The 24,391-nt window shown below is 22.9% G+C and overlaps 1 protein-coding gene across 1 annotated transcript in view; it reads left to right on the forward strand.

Annotated features, from left to right (window-relative positions):
- The window catches only part of LOC132922477 (lachesin-like), a 70,133-nt gene that overhangs the window by 34,529 nt on the left and 11,213 nt on the right, over window positions 1–24,391 (forward strand). The window contains exons 3-4 of the mRNA XM_060986032.1: window positions 4,737–4,953; window positions 13,221–13,262. Coding sequence (XP_060842015.1) covers window positions 4,737–4,953; window positions 13,221–13,262 — 259 coding nt within the window. The remainder of the gene's footprint in view (window positions 1–4,736; window positions 4,954–13,220; window positions 13,263–24,391) is intronic.

Raw genomic sequence — 24,391 nt, forward strand, 5'->3', positions numbered from 1 at the left:
CCGATGTTAAGTAGAATAGAATATCGCACACAATAGGATCTGACGATCGATCCAAATGCTTTGTTTAAGTACTTGTTTGGTGCTGAGTTGGAGTTTGCACGAAACAAAAGGTAATTCCTGAAGAGAGAGAGAGAGAGAGAGAGAGAGAGGTTGTGTGGTCCTCGGTACTTAACTCAATAAGGAATGCCAAAAGTTTTAATTCCAAGATTAATATTTGTTTTAACATCGGAACATTGGCAGAACATCGTTATAATATGTTGTATTCAAGTGAACAACAAACGCAAATAAAAATAAAAACCAAGAATGTAATTTTTTCACGATTACGTTTTAAGACGTGTACCCATCTATCTACCTATTTAACTACGTTGTGCATATTTCAATTAAATAACAATATGATAAATTATAACCGTACAAACACGACGCAATAATAATAATTATTATTATTACACTCATACGGTCGTGTATTCGTTTCAAAGTCAAGTGATGCGCAAGATATTTTAGTCTTTAGATGCAAGTCAACTGTTTCTTTACATATTTAAATTAACAATAAACATTGTACATAATTTCGACGTGCATGCTTACTCTACCGCGAAAAGTCAGCTATAATTTTGCCAGCATAACAGTTTTAATAAGTAATACTGTCACCGGGACTCGCGGAGACTGAACATTTTAATCGTACATTATACCGCATAGTTTTACAAAATTATTAGTGATATCGCCGTTACGATTCTCCGTATTTTAATTTGATGGTTTTAATTAATTCCCGTTTATGCAGCGTTATGTATTTAGGTGGAATACCCGCGGCATAGTTTTGATATATCAGTATATAACGACTGCTTATTTCAAATGCACGATCACGTCGACGCACTTGCAATGAACTTTATAGACGAAATAATGTTTATGTACAAGTAATCGCGTTCCAGCACAATTGTACGGCCAAAATGCAGTAGCTATCTCATAGCATTCAACATTATGTCACGAGATGTGTAGATTAATTTAAACTACCGCCTAAGATCCTTTTTACGCTTACGTGTGAGTTGTATACGTAAGATATAAAAAAAAACTTCCTAATAAATAATCAAAATTGAATTATCGCTAATGACGATTATTGCGTGTAACGCTTCGGAGTTTTATATTAGTTGGAAAAAAAAACATTCGTGTACCTTGTATAAGTGGTATATATGAACATTGAGGTCGATGTAAGCTGTTATACGTAGGCAATTCGCAATAGTCACATCAGACTTCGACATGTAATAAAATATTGTATTTTCAACGTTATGCGATCGTTCTTAATATTATATTGTATTAATAATATTACTAGACTATGATTCTGTAATAAAATGATTTTTAAAACTATAAGAACATTTTAATTATGTTTAACGTGTAATTTTATCTAATAAAAGTATAAGTGAAATATTGTTATAATATGTATATTGTATAATACGATAATATAATATAATTATACTATCGTACTATAATTATGATACACGAATTCATATTTACTAGAAATTGGAAAATTGAAATGCGTGTTCTCTATGTATCTTATTAATTTTATTACAATTAAATATTAAAATGTTATAAACGATTTAAACTTCAAATTCTATAATAAATTCACTGATTTTATTTAATAGACATAGTAATTAGTAGGTATAATTTAGCACTTACTTACAATATTAACTTAATGTGTTGTATCAAACTTATTGTAGGGATAATAATAATATTTGAATCTATAATATTTCCATGAAATATATGAAAAATAATCATCAGGTAGTTCTTATTATATTTAACTTTGACAAGTGTTTAAAAATAATGTATTATCATCTGAAATTTAAACAATAACATCGTAACATAAGTGCACAGGTAGTATATTGAAATTTTGTCTGTCTAACTTACTGTGCTAGACTCTAGTGGAATAATATTTATCAGTACCTTTGTTCACTTTCAACAGGGATTACTAACAGCAGCGAGCATGTGGGATTATTTTTTTATCCATATAATTAATTATTATTAATCAACATTCAACTTACAATACGTTTGTAAGTTTTGGCGTGCTATACAGTTTAAACGAGATACGTTACGCTACCTTAAATGAAACAACAACGTTGATAATAATACAAATGTTTTATTTCAATTAATTTTTAATGTTTAGTGTCTTAATTACTTTTAATATTAATGATCTAAAATTATATAAAGAACTTGAACTTCAAATAAACTAACAGAAATTTGGTATACGAATTCTCTGCTTATGAGCAAAGAATTGATGGTTTGTTAGAAAATTATAAACTATGAACTAGCTATTAAACATATTTACTCTTGACCAAAAAAAAAATATTACTAATAGTCATCTAATTATATTTTTGTGAAATAGAATTACAGTTGTAATCATTTATAGTTTTTAGATTAGTAACGCGTTACATTAAAAAATACGTTTAAATTATACTCTTGGATATTTGATTTAAAACGAAAACTAAAATTTGATTAATCCTCAAGTCGCTAAGAATTTAATTTAATTTTTTTAAAAACCGAATTATATAATTTAAAAAAAATGTAAATTACAAAATATAAATATTATACTATAATGGCCAAGTTGTTGATGTATCTTAAGATCAATCAAAAATAAAATAACATTTTATTTAATTATTTTATAGATAAATGAGGCATGTTTTAACAAAATTAACTAACTTCTTATTCGTAAGTTTGAATTTGAATATTTTTATTGATGTTTTTTATACATGGATGTGCTGGAAAGTGAAATAAGGTAGAAGAGTAACATGAATGTAGTTTTTAATGTAGGTAGTATAATATCAGATTTGCTGTGTCGTATGAGTTAAAACAGCTAAATAATATGCTATATTTAGACATTTACGTACGTATTATATTGTTGGAAAATTGGAGTTATAGGTCACAAGTAAGAGGATTACAATTCTTGATCAAATCGTATTACATTTACCCAATGCGTTTTACCACTATAGTTGCGTAATTCTGAAAATAATATAAGTTATTTTTAATGAAATGTTGGAGTTTTCACATAGTTTAAAAATTAAAACAATCTGAATGCAAACTATAAGTATACAAGATAGGTGGGTTTTCCCGAAATTAAATTTTTTTTAACAAATCCTTAGTGTACGTAGGAAGTGGTTATAAATATTTAATTGTTTAACTTGTTTTATTTTTTTTCATATATTTATACTTTTATAATATTGACTGATGTTAATAATTAATAATTTTGTGATTTGCACAGTATAATATCAGACAGTTCTAAGACTCGCGTTTTTAAAATATTTACGTAAGCCAAGTTTACTATAAGATTACATTATGTGATTGTGGTCTTTTATTTTATTTATGTAAATATTTTGATCAACTTCTCAACCGAATAATATGGTTTTGTACTTTTTCTTTGAATATTGAATATGTTGTAGATTTCATTTTGCAGGCATTCGTCCAAAACAAGAAAGAGGTGGTTTATATTAGGCAATATTTTTACACATCGTGTAACATAATGTGTGAATTATTTGGTACGGCCTTTACCCTGTCGTGGCTAATCTGTCTGCTTTATTTCAACCAAACAAACATTTATCCGTAACACTTTATGCTTAGTAAGATTTATCGGAGTTTTATGTGAAAATGAATGGATCCTTACCGAAACACAAAACGAAAACATTTCTATATTAGAAGGCAGACCAAATGTGTATGCAATGGTAGCACGAGATGTGATTTAAATTAAATTTTTGAATAGCTTTGTAATTGGATATTTTGACTTGAAACTTTTAACATAATTTGATAAACATAAAATTCGTTTTTCATATCCGATTTTCATGTACCAATTCAAACTGTGGCTTGATTTATTTCTATAAAAAAGTTGATCCCTGTGCGATGACAGCACCTTAAAATTTATGATACTTGTGTTGTATGGTTGATAAATTCTCGAGAAATAAGATATTTTTATTCATACATAAAATACAATTTTGATCAAATTTTTGTTTTATGAAGGTATGAAATACAAATAGTTTATCTTATTTTCTTGACAGTTGTTGACAATTGCTTAGGGATATTAATCAGTTACACAATTATATTTGTATTGAATACAATTTTTTTTTTTTGAAATATATTGAAATACTAAGTATAATTAATTGTATGGCTATTTATTGTATTATAATTAATATCTGAAATACTATCACATAATAATAAAAAAATAGTAATAATAAGCGACCAAAGCAAAACTAAGTTTTCGTAATTAAATATAAAATGTATCTCAAATACTAAAAAAGAATGCATCAACGTTATATTGTCTTATATTTTTTACATTGTGTATCTACAATAAATTAATAGTTTTAATAAAATAATTCAAATACTTTTATATAATGTTAGTTTATCTATATACGGTATACTACATGTAAACTAGGTATTCTATTCTAGTTCTTAGTTCTTATGAATATGGTACTAGTAGATTGCATAGCTGCAAGGTTGAAAGTTTTTATAATATTTACGGTTGGTCTTGAATTATTTTTATATGACAGCACAATTTCAATTTTGAATACACATTGAATACTTAAAGATTAGAAAATAATAGTTTATAGAATATTATATATTTTAAATTAAAAATTATTCACTGAAAATTTAGAGTTTAATAGTTTAAATATTTAAATTGTATTTATGATTTGTTATTGTTATAAGAAAAATAAAATAATAGTTTATAGTATTAATATATATGTATTTTATTTTTTTAAACATTTAAGGTTTTGTCATGGATTAGAATGCGTGACTTACATATACTTACTTCAGGACCACATTTGTTTACTAATGATGGCCGGTTTGGGATTCAACATCCTTTGAGAGATTCGGCTATTTGGAATTTGCAGATAAAAGATGTATCACCGAAAGACATGGGTTCTTATGAATGCCAAGTAAACACTGAGCCAAAAATTAAGTTCCTGGTTAATCTCACTGTTTTTGGTAAGCAGTAAAACAATTAATATTTTAGTTAATTTATTATCAGATACAGGATGATTTACCAAGCATGCTTATTGCTTACCCCCAATTTTTTTTATATAAAAATTAATTGATATAAATTACGATTTTTATTATCTTGTTAATTTATTATAAGCTTGAAGACTATATTTTAAAATTCTTGAAATTTTTTTTATACTGCCAAAAGAGTATTGTGGTGATACATACTTTGGTTTTTTAAATAAGAATCATATTTTTCTGTAAATCTTTTAGTGAACAATTTTTTAACCAATTATGATGCACTTTGGTTATTAAGATATTTATGCTAATGGTAATAGACTTTAAAAATAGTTTTTAAAGTTATAAAATAGATGTAATATCGGATCTAGTATTTATTATACTTGTTCATTTTTAAAAATGTTGATTAATGATAATGAATAAATATTAATGACACACATTTTCAAGTTGTTATGGCTCATAACTTCCAAACCCATTATCATGGGCCTATTACTCATAGTATACAAATTTATATATCTCAAAAACTATTCGTTTGAACTATAATTTCCATATATTAAAATGTCTGATAAATAAATTACATTTAAAAGAGGGAAATTTTCATTTGAAAAATAGAAGTTTGTATCTCCACGTAATACTCCAGAAGTAATAAAAAAAATATCAATAATCAGAAAATATGGTATTTAAGTAAATTAAAAAAAAATTCAGATATTGAATAATTGCGTTATTTGAGAAGAGAAAAGAAGTGGACATGCTGGTTGAATAATCATCTTGAATATGAAAAAAATAATAATTTTAGAATCAAACTTAAATAAGTATATGATGATTTTTTAATGATTAAAGTTGATAAAAATTAATAAAATAAGGATTATGAATTTAAATTGAAAATTAGCTCTCAGTGACCCGGATAATAATTATTATCTTTGTATCGTTGATATAGACTGTAGAAGATTAGTAAACAGACGTTGATATCAACTAAAAAGTAATAAGTAATAACTAATAATAATTGAAATTTTAATTTTAATATTTTCTCCTTAGTTTTAAAAACAGTCCAAAATTGTCCTTATTACCGAATTAATAGATATGTAACACAACTACTACTTTCATTAATATTTTAAAATTATAAATTCTTAATATAATTAATATAATTACTTACTTTAAATTTTTAATAATGAGAATTGTAACAATGTATAAACAAATAACAACAAAAAACTGAACACAATCTCCCAAATAATAAATATATATATTAATACCCATGGGTCATTTATATGACAAAAAAAGTCATCTAAGAATATTGTTTTTTAAATATATTTTGTTTTCAACTTAAAAAACTTGTTTTTTTGGAATTATTTAAAAATTTGAGTATTAATATTTATATCATGGAAATATTACTTTGGATTTTTTTTCTCAAAAAGAATTAATCAAAAATAATATTTTTATTATAATAATAAATATAATCATATTATGAAATTAAAATTGTGGAAATAAATAGGCATTTGAGCTTTAATAAATTTGTGTTCAGTGTGCATATCTATACTACATAATAATAAAAAATATCAGTCAGTATAATGACATAAAATGAGATGCAGAACTGGTACTTAACTCCTGCATTTCAGTGGGATGAATGTCTTTTAATTTAACAGAAATAATAACTAGGTAATTGAATTCGAAAAACAATTTTGAATGAATGCTTACAATTTTGAGCAAAAATGCTCAAAAGTCTATTAAAGACGGATGCTTGCTTCCGTTTCTTCACCTATTGTTTGTTGATTTCCAATGCCATCAAAAACACTACTAAGCAATTCAAAAAAAAAAAAAAAAAAATGATTTCATTAAAGTACAATATAATATAATATATTGCATTTAATTTTAAATTTACAAAAGTGCAGTATGAATTTTAACTGATCCCAAAAAATTTTTATTGAAGAAAAGACAACACAGAATATACTCAAGCTAATATTTTTTTGGTTTATTTGCAATCTAAAAATTAAAAAATAAATACTTTTCAATTGTACCATCACTAATTTATTTATGTCCTTAATATTTAATAAGATAGAAACATTTACTTTTTCTGTCGTAATTTTGTGTTATCTAATAAAGTTGTAATTATTTATTTACAAGTGACTTAGCTGTTTAATTAATAAGAAAAACAAATAACCAACCAAGATCAAACACACTCAAAATTATCAAGATTAACAGTGTCAATATAAGACAATTTTTATGTTACTTTGGTTGTCTTAAATTTGTTACAGAGGCTCCTAGTTGCAACAAGCTATTAAGTGTTTATTTAATGTTTATTATAAATTATTTGATAAATCATAAATATTTAATCATATGATTAAAATATCTACCGTTAAATATAATAATATCAAATTAAGTTTCACTTTAAACGAATCACTAAATAAATGTCAATAAACATTTATTATTGTAAATCCATTAATTTTATTAAAAAATTAAAATTACCATTTTGTATATTTTTAGTTTCTTGGTATAGTGGTAGAAGATGGAGACTGATATTACTATGCTTCTTGGAAACACTGTAAAGTAAAAAATATTTACTTATAATTTAATGTGTATAACTTGTATTTAATCAATAGTAATTTATACGCAATATATTAAACTTTACAAAAGCTAAAATTAAAACCAAAACAACATAGATTTAAGAATAAATAAAAACAAAGTTTATTAAAATACAGAGGATCATCCTATAAAAATGTAATTTAAACTAAATTTTCATGAACAGAAATTTGGAATTAATACATGACATCTTCATTAGAAATTATTTAAGAAATATTATAACTATCTCTATATACAATTAAAAAAACATTAACCCTTTTTTTTTACAAACTTATGCATATTTTGACCCGAAATTCGGTTTCTTTATTCATAATGAACCTCACTCAGAATGGTTTTTCAAACACGATGATACTTCACTTTAAAATTAAAAACTAAAACGTAAATTTAACATATCTAACCCAAGTGACCTACTAAAAACAATGGTTGTTTTTATTTACAATACATGGTTATTGGTCATATTTTAGATTTTAAGTGGAGCAATGAATGTATTGATTTTACAATGATGTGTTTTTTTTTTAATCATTGCATACATTCAAATTTTAAAAAAATACCTCAATCTTCAACTTTGATAGTGGTTTCAGATAGACAATAAATTGGAACAATTTAGTACTTTCATCTGAGATCTAATTTTTTTTTATTAATTCTTATCACTTCTAAAGCAATCAGAGAAAAAAATGTAGAAAAAAGATTATTTTTAACTGAAATCTAAATTTTGATAAATTAAATTAAATTAATTGTTTAAAAACGAATATCTGTAGACTTGAATTTTTCACAAATTAGATGTATATTAGCTTTTTCTAATTTTTTTTTTTAATTTAATGATTTCTTCATCAAAATATTTTTTATACAAGCTAATTGATTTAATAACATTTATGTCACATGAAAATCCAATTTTTTTTTTTTTACATATTTCTGATCATTTTTGTTTTATTTAATTAAATATTTAACAAGCCCATTATAAGAATAAATGTTTAATTTTTAATTTTGAACTTTTCAGAAAATATTATTTTATCACTAGGTTCTTTATTGTTTAAAAATATTTTTACGTTTAATTATTGGTGTTTCCTCCCGAGAAAATTTATTTATCCTACATTAAAAAATACTTTAAATTATTCTGTAGATTTTGAATATTAAATAGTAATGATGTATAATTATACACATATTATACATAACAAACCATTATTAATTAGACTTTTTATATTTTTTGGTTTTATCAAGCATCTGGAAATTTGTCTTTCAAAAGATTAGAAAGACTATAAGAAAGAAAAATTATTTTATTTTATTGATAATTGATTTCTTATTGCTTTTTATTTAATATCATTCAAATAGGAATGTAATTCCTTTTATTCGAATTAAAATATAAACATTTTAAGACTCCAAATACTTCACTATATTCATTTTATTGATTTGAATTATATGGAATTAAATCAATACTGTATGCTATGACCAACAATAATCGTACGTTTTTAGAAATGTATCATTGAAAATTTTATGCAATATAATTTTTGAATATATTGAAAAAAAAAATTATAAGTTTATGTTTTTATTTGGGGCTCCTTAAATGTTGGTGACTCTCGACTTTTACAATTTAAATAGTGAATAATATACATTTACACGGGCTTTATCTGTTGGTTTTAAATCGATGTATGTGTGAGATATTTTTAATTTTTGCGTCTGTCATTACCTTATGGAGCACTACAAAATGCTTCAATATTAAACTTCGAAGGTTGTTTGGTTATAAATATTCAATTTTAGGCACTCTTTAAAATAAAAATATAAAATTTTAGTAAATGTAAATCATAATTAGTATGATTGTTTAATAACTTTTATTACTATAAATCTTTAATTATTTTACCTTTCGTAAAGTCACGTGAAATCGTATTGAGAAAGTTAGTTTTTACACTATCCTATGAGTTATTATCTTAACCAAGAGTATTGTTTCAACGCTTATGTCGTATATACATATATAACTATAACAAACCATACTATCAAATAGTATATTTGATCTCAAAAGTCTAGTCTATTGACTATTTGTTTAGATTACTGAACCAATGATTTAATTGAGGTTGCCAAAGCTTGCATTAGTGAATTTGAAGCGAAACTTCATAACGTCTAATGAAATTGATTAGTGTACCAGAATAGAAAGTCTTTAATTCAGTCGAAACAATTGAAACTAATTTCTACTTAATAATTGTACAGTTATCGGTACTATTTAATATGATTTTAAACATTTGACATGCATTCTACTTAAAAATTATTATAATTATCAAGAAAAATTTTATTTGGTAACGCGGATAAGATAATAAAATTACGATATTGATATTTTAAATGCTCTTTTGAACCTAACATTTGGTATTCCAATATTATGTTTGTAATTTATTAATTAATATCTTGCCATTATAGAATGATTACTTTATTTTTGCTATTAAGTTAATTGTTAATTTTTATTAATATTGTTTGTATAACATCTAAAATATATTTCAATATTTATAGTTATTCACCTACAATTATTAATTATTGAGAATTATTAGTGTAATTTTATAAATTTCAAAATATGTTGTTCGAAAAAAGTTATGTTTACGTGACAATTAAAATTTTTTTTAATGGAAATATACTAAAATGTGTTATTATAATTATTGAGATACAATAACTTATGTTAGTATTATTTACATTGAAAAAAATAGTATAATTTTATATTAAATATTATAATTTAATTGGAAGTGTTAACAATAAATAATATGTATACAATTTAAAAATAAAACAAAACATTTGATTTTAATAATTTTTATTTCATTTAACATTATATTTAATTTACCCTTAGAATATATCGTAAGAACTTAATAATATGCATTTATAAAAAAAATCAAATTTGATTTGTTTATGGTCGTTTGTTACTAATTTGATGAATAACTTTTGACATTTATGGTTTATTTGTGAATTGTACAGATGTTTGTGTTCACATCTTTAGTCATACTTATGCTATTGGTTCGTCAGATACATTGATAAAAGATAAAATAGACTTAAAATAAAAATATAAGTGAATGCCACGTCAGTCTAGTCTTGGAAATTGTATTTAGAACTGTGATAGAATAACACAATGATTGTCAAGAAAAATAAATCTCAATATATTTTACTGAAAGGTTATTTTCTTTTATCTTTTTTTATTGTGATTGATGAGTGTTTAATGAATTGGTTGTCAAAATTGTAAATATTCGTTTCTATGTATTATAGAAATATAAAATATTGAATTCATCTACTCTGTACATACAAAATAAATTCATATTTATAATAAAAATATTATTATTTTAAGGTATTATTTATATAGGTATGTGTTGTAGGTACCAGCTTAATTTAAAATGCATTATTGTTTTAATTTGAATATAATCCTATTAAAAATTCAAAGTATAAATCTATATGTATTATTAAAAAACTGGTTGATCAAAATAAATGAACACAAATCAATACGAGTCACATTTTTCTTTTGTCATAATATATATATATCTCAATATAATTAAACAATGTAACTACTATTCCTGTCTAACTGAAATAAAATATCTTGTTATTATACTAGACAAACGCCTAATTTGGGGCCCCCGCCTCTAAAATAAAATAAAAATGGCCAACATTAGACTTGACTTTTTCCGAACTCTCGTATAGTCCAAAATCAAAGTTAAATTAAATCCTGTAGAATATAACCGTTAGATCACTGTGGTTCTTTGGTATTCATATGTGGGGCTCGACTTAACTCTGAAACATTCGTCTCATTTAAGAATTTCCAAATATAACTCTTCACATCATTACTGGTTTCCTCTGGTATATAACTAACCAAACCCTACACTATAACCCTACGAATAAAAACTGCAAATGAACTTGTAATAAATGTTTTAACTTGAAACTTGCATTTAATGCCAACTCGTTAATTCAAACTACGTCTTTAAGTTGTATCGCTCTCTCAAATTAAAAAAAACTGTTATCGTGATTCGTGAATTATTATCCTGGCAATATAAATAAAAAATTATATTTCTTCCTCTTAACTTAGATCATATATTAAATAGTTATTCGTGGAATAATACCAAAGGGTGATTTCCACTATCAAGCGATTTACGTTGCAAATTTATTTTGATAATATAATAAGCTTACGCATGTATAGATTGTTTTTACGTTATTTCAATAATAATATTATTATTAATAATCAAATAGGTATAGTATTTGGATTTGTAGAAAAACACCATAATTCAAAACATATTTCCAAAAATAACTACATTAAAATTTAAGGATTTTATAATATTATTTATAAATGGTAAAAATTACCTTTTTTTGAAATTAAAAAAAAAATTATTATAAAGGAAAAAAACAAAAGGTAATCAGTCATTTTTATAATAATTTGGAATACTAAAACAAATAACTGAAAATATGTATTAGTTTTATGAAATATTGATAGATATTTTGAAATTAGTGATTTTTATTCAAGAAGATTTTTTTCAGTCAAAAAGCTTGAAAATTCAATTCGATTTTTTTTTAAGTGTTTTAAGTTCTAATTCCTTAAACTTGAAAGTTTAATACAACATCTCTAATAAGTTTTTTTAGTGAAATTAAATAAAATAAAATTTAATAGTAAGCCAAATTTCTTTTTTTTATCAACTGTGTAAGTTTTAGACAGATTCAAGCATTAATAATTACATGTAGTAACGATTTCTTCTCAAACAATTTGTATTGTTTTGTTATATTTAAAAAAAATATTAATCGTAGAAATTTAAAAAAATTCGTGTATAACTAAAACTAGTTTTTTCTATAGATATTTAAATATTTTAAACTAATAACTATTTAAACCTCGAATCTATTCACACACCAAACCGCTTTGGATTATTTCGATGTTTTTTTTTAACAAAACGGTTTAACTGTAATATTATATGATATAATATGTATTATAATAACTATATCATATTATAAAATATAAGTGATTAGTTTTTATTTTGTAATTTAAAATGTTTAAATAAATTTAATTCTTAAATTTTACTAATAGAAAAATAAATTATTTAAAGTATTTTTTTTTTTTTATATTAGAAACCAACTTTGTAGTTTGTATCATATAATCAGAATATAAATAAATAATATATATTGTACATCATTTTGACGTAAATTATGGTGAAGCAAGTGAGTTAGCAAAACACTATTCGTTCATATTATCTATTGTAGTCTTCTAATATTACCTAGCAATGATATTATTATACAATCATATAATAAACTAAAACTAAAACAGAATGTATTATTATACCTATTTAATATAAGCTAGGTTAAAATACTTGTCTTGATACAAACAGCATTATATTCAATAATAGCATATTAGTTAAGAATATTCCAATAATATATAAACAATTAATAAAATATCATTTTTGAAATAGAAGTTGACATAGTGTCTCGAATTAGAAGAATTTTTCGTATGCAATGATTTATCATGCATTATCCTTTATGGTGACCTATTCGGTGATAAGGAATATTCAAATGAGTCCAAATAGTCGAAATATACGATAAAAAATTAAGTTTCCCTGTTTTTTTAAAAAAAAAAAAGATTAAATCATATAAAGTCAGTTGACTTTTTATTAATTGTATCATATTTGAGAAATATGGTTCATTTATTCTAGATCATTCAAATATTTAAAATTTAATGCATTATTTTACAGAGTCTGACGTGATGATCGGTGATATGGGAGAAACCAGTTTTAGTGAGTATAAAATTAAATTTTTTTTTCTACAATCATTATTATTTATAATTATAATAATATTCTAAACTTTAATTATGTTTAGAAATGTTAATATTTATTATTAAAAAATTAAAATAATGATAAACCTATATTAGTAATAATGACTTATATTTAAAAGTTTTTCGTAGCTAATAATACTACGCATGTCATATGGAATATTTAAGTGTAATAGTTATTTTTTTATAAAATATTTTACGTTTAAATCAGTGATTTTATAATAAAATAATAAATTATGACTTTTTAAATTTATAAGATGATGTCGTAAAGGTACACATACATTTTTTTTATTCGTTTGATTAAGAAAAATGCATTTAAATCTGTGTTTTAAAATATTTATTTTAAATTAATGAAAACTATTTATTGATTTATATAATGCGGTTATATGATGCTACACCCGTATAGTGTGTCGTCTCCGTCTTACTAACATAAAAAATAGAAAATGTGCGATCAGTAGAAACAATTTTGTGTTACTTAATAGCTTAAATAGTAAAGTAAAGTAAATTGACTTATCAGTTATCATAGCATTTAAAGATAAGAACATTATCTGTTATCTCTCATCGGGTTTTACGATATTTTAATTTTTAAGCGAGTTATGACCATTTCTATGTTTTAGTATTTTACATATCATAGGTAAAATTACTCTAATATTATAGTGAACTAAGCAAAATTGGTTCTAATAAACGCAAATTTGTTATATTGTACGTTTGTAAGACGGATAAACACATGCGAATGTAACGATTTTTATTAAAAATAATGAATAGATATTTACATACGAAATCATATTCATTCATAAGTTCATATTAATTTCAGCCTTATTCAGTGGGATATCTCAGTTAATTAGGGCTCCTATAGAATTTAAATTAATTTATTGTTCTTATTTTATCTGCAGTGACGTGCATAATATTTAAAGATTCAGATTTTTTATATAAAAAAAAAAAATATTTAAATAATTTTAAAAGTAATCAATTTAAAAACGGCCAATAGCAATTTTAAAAGTTTTTAAAACTGTAAATTATATTTTATAAGCAATAATTAATATTCATATTAAAATTATTTTATTTAAAAAACATATATATGCAGTATGCATTTTAAATCTTTTTAATAGTTTTGTTTTTAATTTTCTTTCAATTAACTTTCTTTTGTATGCAAATTTGTTTGTAGCATCGACCTATTCCGCAGAATATATATATAAATAGTATTATATATTATATAATATTAATATACTGATAAAAAAGCGGGGTACTTGCTTTGCTCTATAATAGATGTTGTTTGTATGCCTCATCATTGAGTAATTCACTATAATATGGATGTTTTAAGTTTAAACTGAATGGTATAACACTAAATACAAAAAACGATTATGAGCTTAAATCGCCAGTCTGTTCATGTTTTCAAAGATAATTTTTCATTGGTAATATGTTTATGTAATATGTTACTAATATTTTGATAATATTGTTGAGTATGGTTAATAATAATAGTATATGTAATAGTAAAAAGTTTCAAATCCTAAAAATTACATAAAAATAAAAAAATGTTATTTTTCGTTTAAATATCTAATTTTGTCAAACTTTGAACATGAGATTATAATACAAAATTATTGCACATGTGTTGATGATTGAATCATATTTCTACTTTATATAGTACGTTTTAATTGTAACATAAATACCATTAATTGCTTCGCTCAGAATTTAAAATAACTAAAACGTATATATTTATTTTAAAGATGGCCTAATATAATAATATAAGTTTAATATGAGTTCATTCATTGACAAAAATAAATGGTTTCACTAAATATTATTGTGGATAAACCTTTTCGAAATTGGTTTTGATAAAAACATTTTTATATTACTTACCACTCATAGTGGATACATGGATGCGTAGTGCGTATAACAACCGTTTTTTATGCCACTAGTCGCAGATTAAAAATAAAAAAAAAATGGGTAAAGTTAAATTTCTTATAAATTACCTATTGAGTTTTTATGTCATACCATTTACTTTAAAAAAAAATGTATATCATTTATGTATCTCGCTTAATAAAAAAAACGATTAAAATTTAAAATTATTCTTTTGAAACAGTCAGTGTTAGGCTTAACTTTGTAAATTTAATAAATATAGTGGGTATAATATTTTAATATACACATTATTCTTATAATATTGCAATTTACTCTGTATACTGTAGCGTAAAATAAACGAACACATAGGTATTATCAAGTAAAATGTATTCAGTCAAAATTGTTAAATTTCAAATATTAGAATATATATAAATGACCAGGAACTTAATACAATAAAAAAAATTACAATTTAAAATTATAATTTATTTATAATAATATTATATAATAAAAAAAATAATTATTATTTGGTAAATTAATTATCTGCATACAATACTTCTTTAAAAATTGAATAGAAAGTGTATCTAGTGATAGATAATAATAAGACAATTGATGTTATGTTTCAAATTTGAACTTGTTTAAAATTTCTTGATAATATAATAAATCGATACCTTGTTAAGTTAGTATTTACTATTCACTATTCTTAGCATAGTGTTCTTAGAAAAAACATTAAACAATGTTAATAAAATGCATACGTATCTAAGATTTAAAATTGTAATGTCTTTTTTCATTTAAACAAGATTCTGAAAATTTAGCACAGTAGATATTAGGATTTGAAAGGAAAGAAAGAATTCAATGAATTTGATAACAAATAAAACACTTTCACGTTTCGTATGTATTTAAGCCTAAAGTAGACTATATACTGACTAAAGTCATAAAAATACATCTTTTATTATAAAGTTGACGAATTAATTAAAAATATATACAAAAACAATTTTATCGGTTTTGATGAGAATAGAAGACTTGAGTATTTTACAGCCAGAAAAGTTTGGCTTCAAATAAAACTGGTTTCAAATACTCCGGAAACAGGAAAACACTTAATATTGTATATTTATAGATCAATAATATACGTTTCATTAATATACTTATATTGGGTGGTCTCTAACTTATAGAATTATTTAACAAAAATAAATTAAATTTTATTAAACTTAGTATTAATACATATTTGAATTATACATTAATGATAATAATAATAATAATTACTAAACTCCGACTGCCGTCAGAATTAATCGATTTTTATAAATTATATCTCTAAATAATTATAAAATCACTGTCAGACCATAATGATAATTTATTAACTAAACTTATAGATTGTAAATATTAATCACAATAAAATAAATAGTAATTTAAATTCATATTGGGAATTATAAATATGAAAATATTATTATATAATATATTAATTCTTTATTTATGTTTCTTAAATATATACAACCACCCTGTACTTTTAAACTGGCAAGACGCATTTGTATTGTGTAAAGACTTATTTCTTCAACAGAACATAATAATATATAATACGTATGTTGTACAACGAATGGTTTCTTTTTCATAGAAGATTTATTTCTTCAATTGCTCTAGAACTCTAGAAGGTACTTTAATAATGAATTATGGAAACAAAGTAAACTTCAACTATTTATTTTAACTTATTTTTATTTTTTCTCATATTAAATACTAATATTTACATGGTTTTTTTTTTATGATTGTTGAGAATTTAATTTTAACTTAAAATTATCGATAACATTTTAGACTTTATAATCTATAATTTTATAATTAAAATAATTTTTCTTTAAATCGTAACTTAAACATTAAAAACTTTTCTTTGCTTAGTCTTAAAAGTATCGAGGTAAATTCCTGATCTATCTTGTAAACAGTATAAGTATTAATTTATCTATCCATTACAATAATGATTGTAATAAAATATGTATGGTAGGTATAGCAGCTCACATGATATCAGAATACTCTATGAAATTTAATTATTTAATAAAATTAAATATTAATATTAAAAAATAAAATAATATAAAATATAAAAGGTACCTATATAAAAAGAAAATTTTTTCTATTACTTATAAAACAAAAATATCATACTAAAAATTGCAAAATTGCTATTTTATTTTGAACAATTTTAAATGAACTATTCGATATTAAGAACGACTATTAAGAGAATTGATTTGAAAAAAACAAATATAATTTAAGCGTGTTGTCGTGTGTTAGTGTTCTATGCACTTTTATTTATAAATAGTTACTATGGAATCGAACTACAGTCTAGTTTTGCTGCTATTATCAATATTAGAAATGATGTATTATATATAGTATATTGCTATTGATTAAAAAAGGACAAAGGTATTGGTATAAATATAAGTATTTCATACAATACTTTTTCTCAATTTATATTTTTCATTTTTGTAACCGGTGTAATTTTCGGAAGTATCAATTATATGATAATTAATATTGTGTTAGTTAAGGATACTTTTTTTTTTCAAGTTCCAAAGTTGAATTTTAAATGGTATCAATTTAGACTTAAATATGTTGATTTTCAAAGGATTTTGTACATTAGATAACTATAAGGTTATAAAATATTCATACACGACTTGCCATTTTATATTTAAATATAATATCGTTTTACAGAAATGTTTGAACCATCTGGAAAAGTGGACATTGAAAATGCTGGAAGGCTAATTAAATATGTAAGATAAGGGTCCGAACAGATTATTAATATTTATTTTAGACATACCTTCTAACTGTTGTCCATAATTCCATTTAGGGAGTGCCGGACCCTGAACTTTTGCATCAGGTGGGCTATGCTGAGGTCAACAATTTTAAGGGAGGAACATTAATTTTACTTGATATATGTATATATATATCAATACGTGATATTATAAAATTATTATAATTAATATTAAGCACACCATTAATAATTCTGATAAATTTATGATAAAATAAAATGATTTAAATTTATAATAAATATTATATTTTGTAGTACCAGTTCAAATATACAACATACTTACACAATGAAAATTCCTTTTTATTTAAAACAATAAAAATATATTTTTTAAGAGATGAAAATAAAAAACTGTTTACGTTAAATTATAAAATGTCAACAGTTATATTAATTTGATTGCATAATAAAAATTAATTGGAAATAATTATAAAAATTATAATTTATAAGATAATCATATTATATCATATTTATCATTATCATCTTTAACTTTAAGAATAGGTTATTTTAACAACATTATTTTTTTATGATATTTAACAACAGTTTTGATAGTATCGTCAATATTTAACCATTTTTCTTCAGACTTTTCTATAATAATTATGTTTAAACTAGACAGAATATTATGGAGCATATCATTTTCAAGTATGTTTTTTATCCTCTTCATACATGAAAAAGTTCATTCATTTGCTACAGAAGACACAAGTATTATAATTTCAATAGTTTATAGTATTATAGCTTTATTTTATCTCGTATTTAGACGCTGGTAAATACGCGCCTATCGTCTATTTATAAGGCTTGAGTACATAGTTTTTAAACTATTCAAAACGATGTTTTATGCATTCTAATATTTAAATGCTCACTTTGTAATAATATTCATATATTTTTAAATTGTAAGATAATTAACTATAAATAATCAATTATGATTTATTTTAGTACCGTAAAAATTGAATGAATCCTAACTAAATATATTTAAATTTTAAATAATAAGGCCATGGAGGAAACGAGACTTTTTCAGGTGTTTTTAGCCCATCCCTGTCGTTGATCTGCGTTTATGGCAGATAATGATTATCATTTATCTTCAAAGTTCAAACTATACTTAATTTACAATAAAAATTGTATCATACAAATCAAAATTAATTTATCAAGTGAAAAAGAAGAGTTTAATTATTTAATTTAAATTATGTGCCATGTTTATTGTGTAACTATTTCTACTCAGACTTTAGAATAGTACATAAAATAAATAACAAAATTGTAAATGCATTTTTAGAAGTTTGATATTCGTCATTAATGTTTTGAAATGTGGATTATTATAATTTATTATTTATTAATTAATTTCCAATTTAGATTTGAATTACTATAGTTTATAGTCATTAGTTATAATTAAAAAAATATTCATGATTATAGATGTATTTGGTATTTTTTTATTTGTTGAAGAATATGTTTTGTAAATTAATTAATATATAAATATATGTTTTAGCAGCGGAGCTTAAATAAAAATTATTTTGATCATATATGATTATGGTAGTGTCTATTTTATGCAGATAATAGAAAATTGTATACGATAAATTTCCTTGAAGTTCATTGAGCAAGATGATTTTGTATATTATAACTTTATGTCTTACACATAAGGATTCTAAACAAGATCAAAAGAGCTTCTATGTATTATTATTTTCGTTAAACGCTATACATATTTAACACAAATTAAATCTCTTTTATTAAATTTAGATAAATAAATAAAAAATAATTGTTTAGGAAGATAAAAAAAATTAATTTTCTAATAAATATAAATGTTATAGCCTAATTCATAAATGAGCATCAGATACATAATCCTTTTATTTTTATGATAAAAATAATGGTAAATATTAATGTTTATCAGTATCTATATAATATTTATAAATTATGATCTTTACAACAAAGTGACTAATATTGCAAAATAAACTTCAACACGCTTTTTATTCATATATATAATTTTATTTAATCTTTGTAAAATTAATTTAATGTTATACAATCTACATAAAACGTTAAAACATTATCCACAAAATCTCAATACATACACACGTTTTTAGTAAACTTAAAAATATTATGATTTATAAATTTAATTAATGGTTTTACATTCAAACAAATATATTTAAAGTACAACTTTTAAGTTTTAACAGTTTTAAGTGATCCATTTAAAAGATTTATAGTTTTTAGTTAAAAAGAAGCATTTCGTAGGATTTTACGAAAAACTTAAATGTGAAATTTAAATGAAATCATTAGAAAGAACCATGTTTTTATTTATAAAATTGTATTATGACTATTACACAATAATTAATAAATATTATTTTTTTTTACACCAAAATTTTCAAGTTTATTACTAAAATGTTTTAGTAAGATATTTAACTATTTTTGTCATTACAAATTTCATCACAATTTTAGTGTTAGTCAAAATCAATAATTAAGTACTTTCATTTTACCTCTTGTAAAAATCAAATAATACATAAAATTACCTTTAATTTATGACACTGTTGCCGGTTTGAATTTGATATATTTAAATTATTGTTATAATTCATGATCTATGCTATTTAGTTTTAGTTTTGTTCTAGTCAATTTAAAATTATTGATTTAATCGTAAATATTTGAATATAGTGTATTACAGTAAACTTTATTTAATGAATATTGTCGATTACAAAAATGTTTCTAAATTTGTTTATACCAGTTTTAGTTAGACTTAATATAGTTATTTTATGTGTAAGTGTACAACATTTTGCCTACTATCTACATTAATTTCAAAAAATTAAACAATTGATCACATATTACAACATAATCTCATAATTCGTATATAAGAACACTCATTTATTTATAACACTTTGAATGAATTAATCACTATTCTATATTATTGGTTTAGTAAAAAAATTAACCAAACTATTATAAAAATAAGGATATTGTTTGAATTAAAAGTATGTACATTTGTTTTATTTGATACGGAAATTGTGTTTTGATAAATAAATAAAATAAAATAATATATATTTATATATCACACTTAAAAAGTAGCTCAAGCGCTATGACATTTTTTGTTTTATTAGGGCTACCATATTATTATATTTTTAATCTGTGAAGAGTGAATTAATAAATTTAGTTTAAGTATCTGCTTCCTTATAGAAATTTCACCAATGGGAATTTAGTTATCTAATATTATTGATCATTTATTATTTTTCATCCATTTACTAAAATATAATATTCTTACGCCGATAAGATTATTTTTTAAAAAAAAACAAACAAAATAAACAAGTTATAAAATTACTTATAAACTAATAAAACTGTGATTTTTATTTTATTCTCAATTTATTTTTCGTGTTTTAAATACAGATCATGCTGTCACTAGAGTTTCTATGTCTGTTTATAATGTGTAAAAAAAGGTAGAAAGAAATACAAAAGTTTACTTAAACTTGAAAAAAAAAAAATTTGATTCAGTGTTCTGTTGTATTTTATTTCAAAAGTTAAAACAAACAGTGATTATAAGAACTTGGCATTATTTTTATTGACTTCATATCACAAAACAGAAAACAATTTGTTGAATTAAATGGTATTCAAAATAATGAGCAGATAGTATACTTTTTAAGAAGTTACAGAGTGGTGCAATTTCATTCTCGACTACTCTTTTATTTTCCTCTAAATAATACTTTTTTTTTATTTTTAAAACTAAAAGTCGTTTTTTCCGTAGATAATATTATAAAATTGTTATATTTTATTGCAGTTTTTTTTGGAAATGAGTTTTCAACTATAGTGTTATTAGATTCACTGAACTATCATAAAAAGATAATATATAATATGTATTATAAGCAGAATTAAAAATTGTTGATTTTTCCATTTTATTTGTTATAAGTGATCATATCATTTCTTTTCTTCTTACAGTACTAACAATTGTTAAAATTTAAATTATTTAATTTTTATATCATTAAATTTTAGTATTTTACACAACTAAAGTAAGTACTTAAGAATAAAAACAAAAAAATAAATCATACATATTATTTATTTTGGTATCTACCTATCTAGAATTACGTAGTGACATACATTATATATACTACTACAAAGTACTAACATTTGTCTAAGAAGTGTAATTAAATGTAAGTTAGAAACATTATTTATGTATGTATATTTATAGAGTCGACGAGACTAAGGTCCTCGATTCTAAATAACCGAATCTGGTGTATCTAACATCTGTCATTCTATGTTACTAAGCATTGATATATTAATTAAGTATTGTATAATACGACAATTTATTTATTAAGCGTGATGATGTTGAAACAAGATATCTTGTTACTTCGATTAATAATAAATGAGAAATGCTGTGCTTGTGATGCTGAATTTAGAACTGCAAAGCGCATAATAAATATGGAAAAAAAATTATTTTTTTACACTGTCAAAATAGGTATACGTTGAAAACATAAAATAGACGATTCCTAACCTGACATGCAGGAATACTATAATACGGCAAAGCGAGTATAGTAGAAATAATTTTGAGGTAAACTGGCCGGTGAAAAACCACTACTAAGGTATACGGAAAGAATGCATTACGAAATAATTGGAACCGTATTATGTAATATTTCATGCTGAGATACATTCATGATCATTTATGACACGAAAAATGTTGTGGACTACACAATGACCTAATGCAGTCCTCGTTATTTTTATCACATATAATTCGAAAGACCTCGTGCACGTGATGCCCCTTAAACGCATTACAAAAACTAAAATTTAATACACCAAAGGTAAAGGTCCTATTTCAATAGGGTAACGTTGCTAGTTGTAGTCATATTATTTTTTGATATAAAAATATTCATAATAAGGTTTCTTTTTAACGTAGTTATAGCCTGTACGAGACCCTATAATATTACATTTTTATTGTAAAGGAATAAAATAAAGAAATTATAAGTGGCTTTTAGAATATCATTTTAGAGAGCCTGTCAATATAGTTCAAATACCTACTATAAATTCCACGATTGTTAAAATCTTAAAACAAAACATAAGTAGTTTTCAAAAGTTTTACTTATAAGAAAGACATTTAAAAGATTGGATAAAATATAATTTGATGAGAACAGACCCTATTATTATTGATATTTTGTTTCTGTACATTTTAAATCAACGTTTACAGGTAGTTTATAAAATAAGTACCAATATATCGTATAATTAAGTCGAATAATTATTTTGATAGGTACGTAATTTAATATATTATATATTGTAGTATACGATATACGTGTTTTAGATTTTAAGCAGAGTACAAAATAATATTTTTTTTTTATTTAAATTTTTTTTAAATTTTGTTATTATCATTTTAAAGCAATACAATTTCTTAGATTTTCAATTTAGATATATTTTGTAGTAGGAAAGTAAATCTAGTTGATACTACAGGGTGATGAAGGGGTTAAAAGTAAAATATAAATTTTCGTATGCAATTGTTGGATATCATTGGATTCAAATGTAATATATACATTACAGCGATTTACTCAATGACGTGGTACATTCAACAACTATTGTATAGTATATTGGTTACAAACATTATCTCTTAAAAATAAAATATGTATTATTGAATTAAAAAATAATGAAAGTTTACATAGATTTTCATGTACTATATACCTACAACATATTATTATACCGAGTCCCAACCATTATAATATTAACATGTATAGATTATTTTTTTTATCTCTATCCTTTTTTTTTATTCAATAATGGAAGTTAAATAATAATTTATATTTAAAATGGATACAAAACTCGATAAAAATTGTTTTATATTACAAAATATTTTATGCATAAAACCAATAAATATTTTTATAAGGTATTTTTTAATATAAAGATCTAGTATCATTGTATAGCCAAATATAACTACACGTTTTAAATTATATTTTAAGCTCAAAACACGAATTCCAGTCTGGGTAGCATAAATAAATCATGGAACTTAAACGGCTTATGGTTGGTTTTGTGTTTAAATTTATGCTAAACATATCTCGATCCATTAACGATGGAATAATATGGTACCTTTCGAATATGCTTGTAGCTATGATATGTTTGTGTACAAATATACACCGTTGTCATTGATATTAACCTTTTAATTTAGTTGATGTCTTTAACTTCAAATATTATATAACATTGAAAAATATCGAAGTAAGTTCTACTTATTTTTATGGCCCTTAAGATTAGAAGTATTGAGACTCGACAATATACGTTTTTTTATACAAAAGTTGTAAAAAACATTTTTCACTCAGTATAATAGTATATTATATTAACTTTCTTGTAGGTAATCGTTGTTATTTTTGTACAATTAAATTATCATCCTCCAAATTTTCTATTTTCTTAGTGAAATTAATTACCATAATATATGCACAGTCATGAAACTAATTTAAAATTATTTATATAAAGTAAAACGATTTCCATGCTTTCTGACAAACTTGTCATAAATTATGTTATTCCATGTAGGTGCTTTAGTAATGTTTAAACGTGCATACGTACAACTT

This window comes from Rhopalosiphum padi, chromosome 2 (assembly GCF_020882245.1).
Source record: "Rhopalosiphum padi isolate XX-2018 chromosome 2, ASM2088224v1, whole genome shotgun sequence".
NCBI lineage: Eukaryota > Metazoa > Arthropoda > Insecta > Hemiptera > Aphididae > Rhopalosiphum > Rhopalosiphum padi.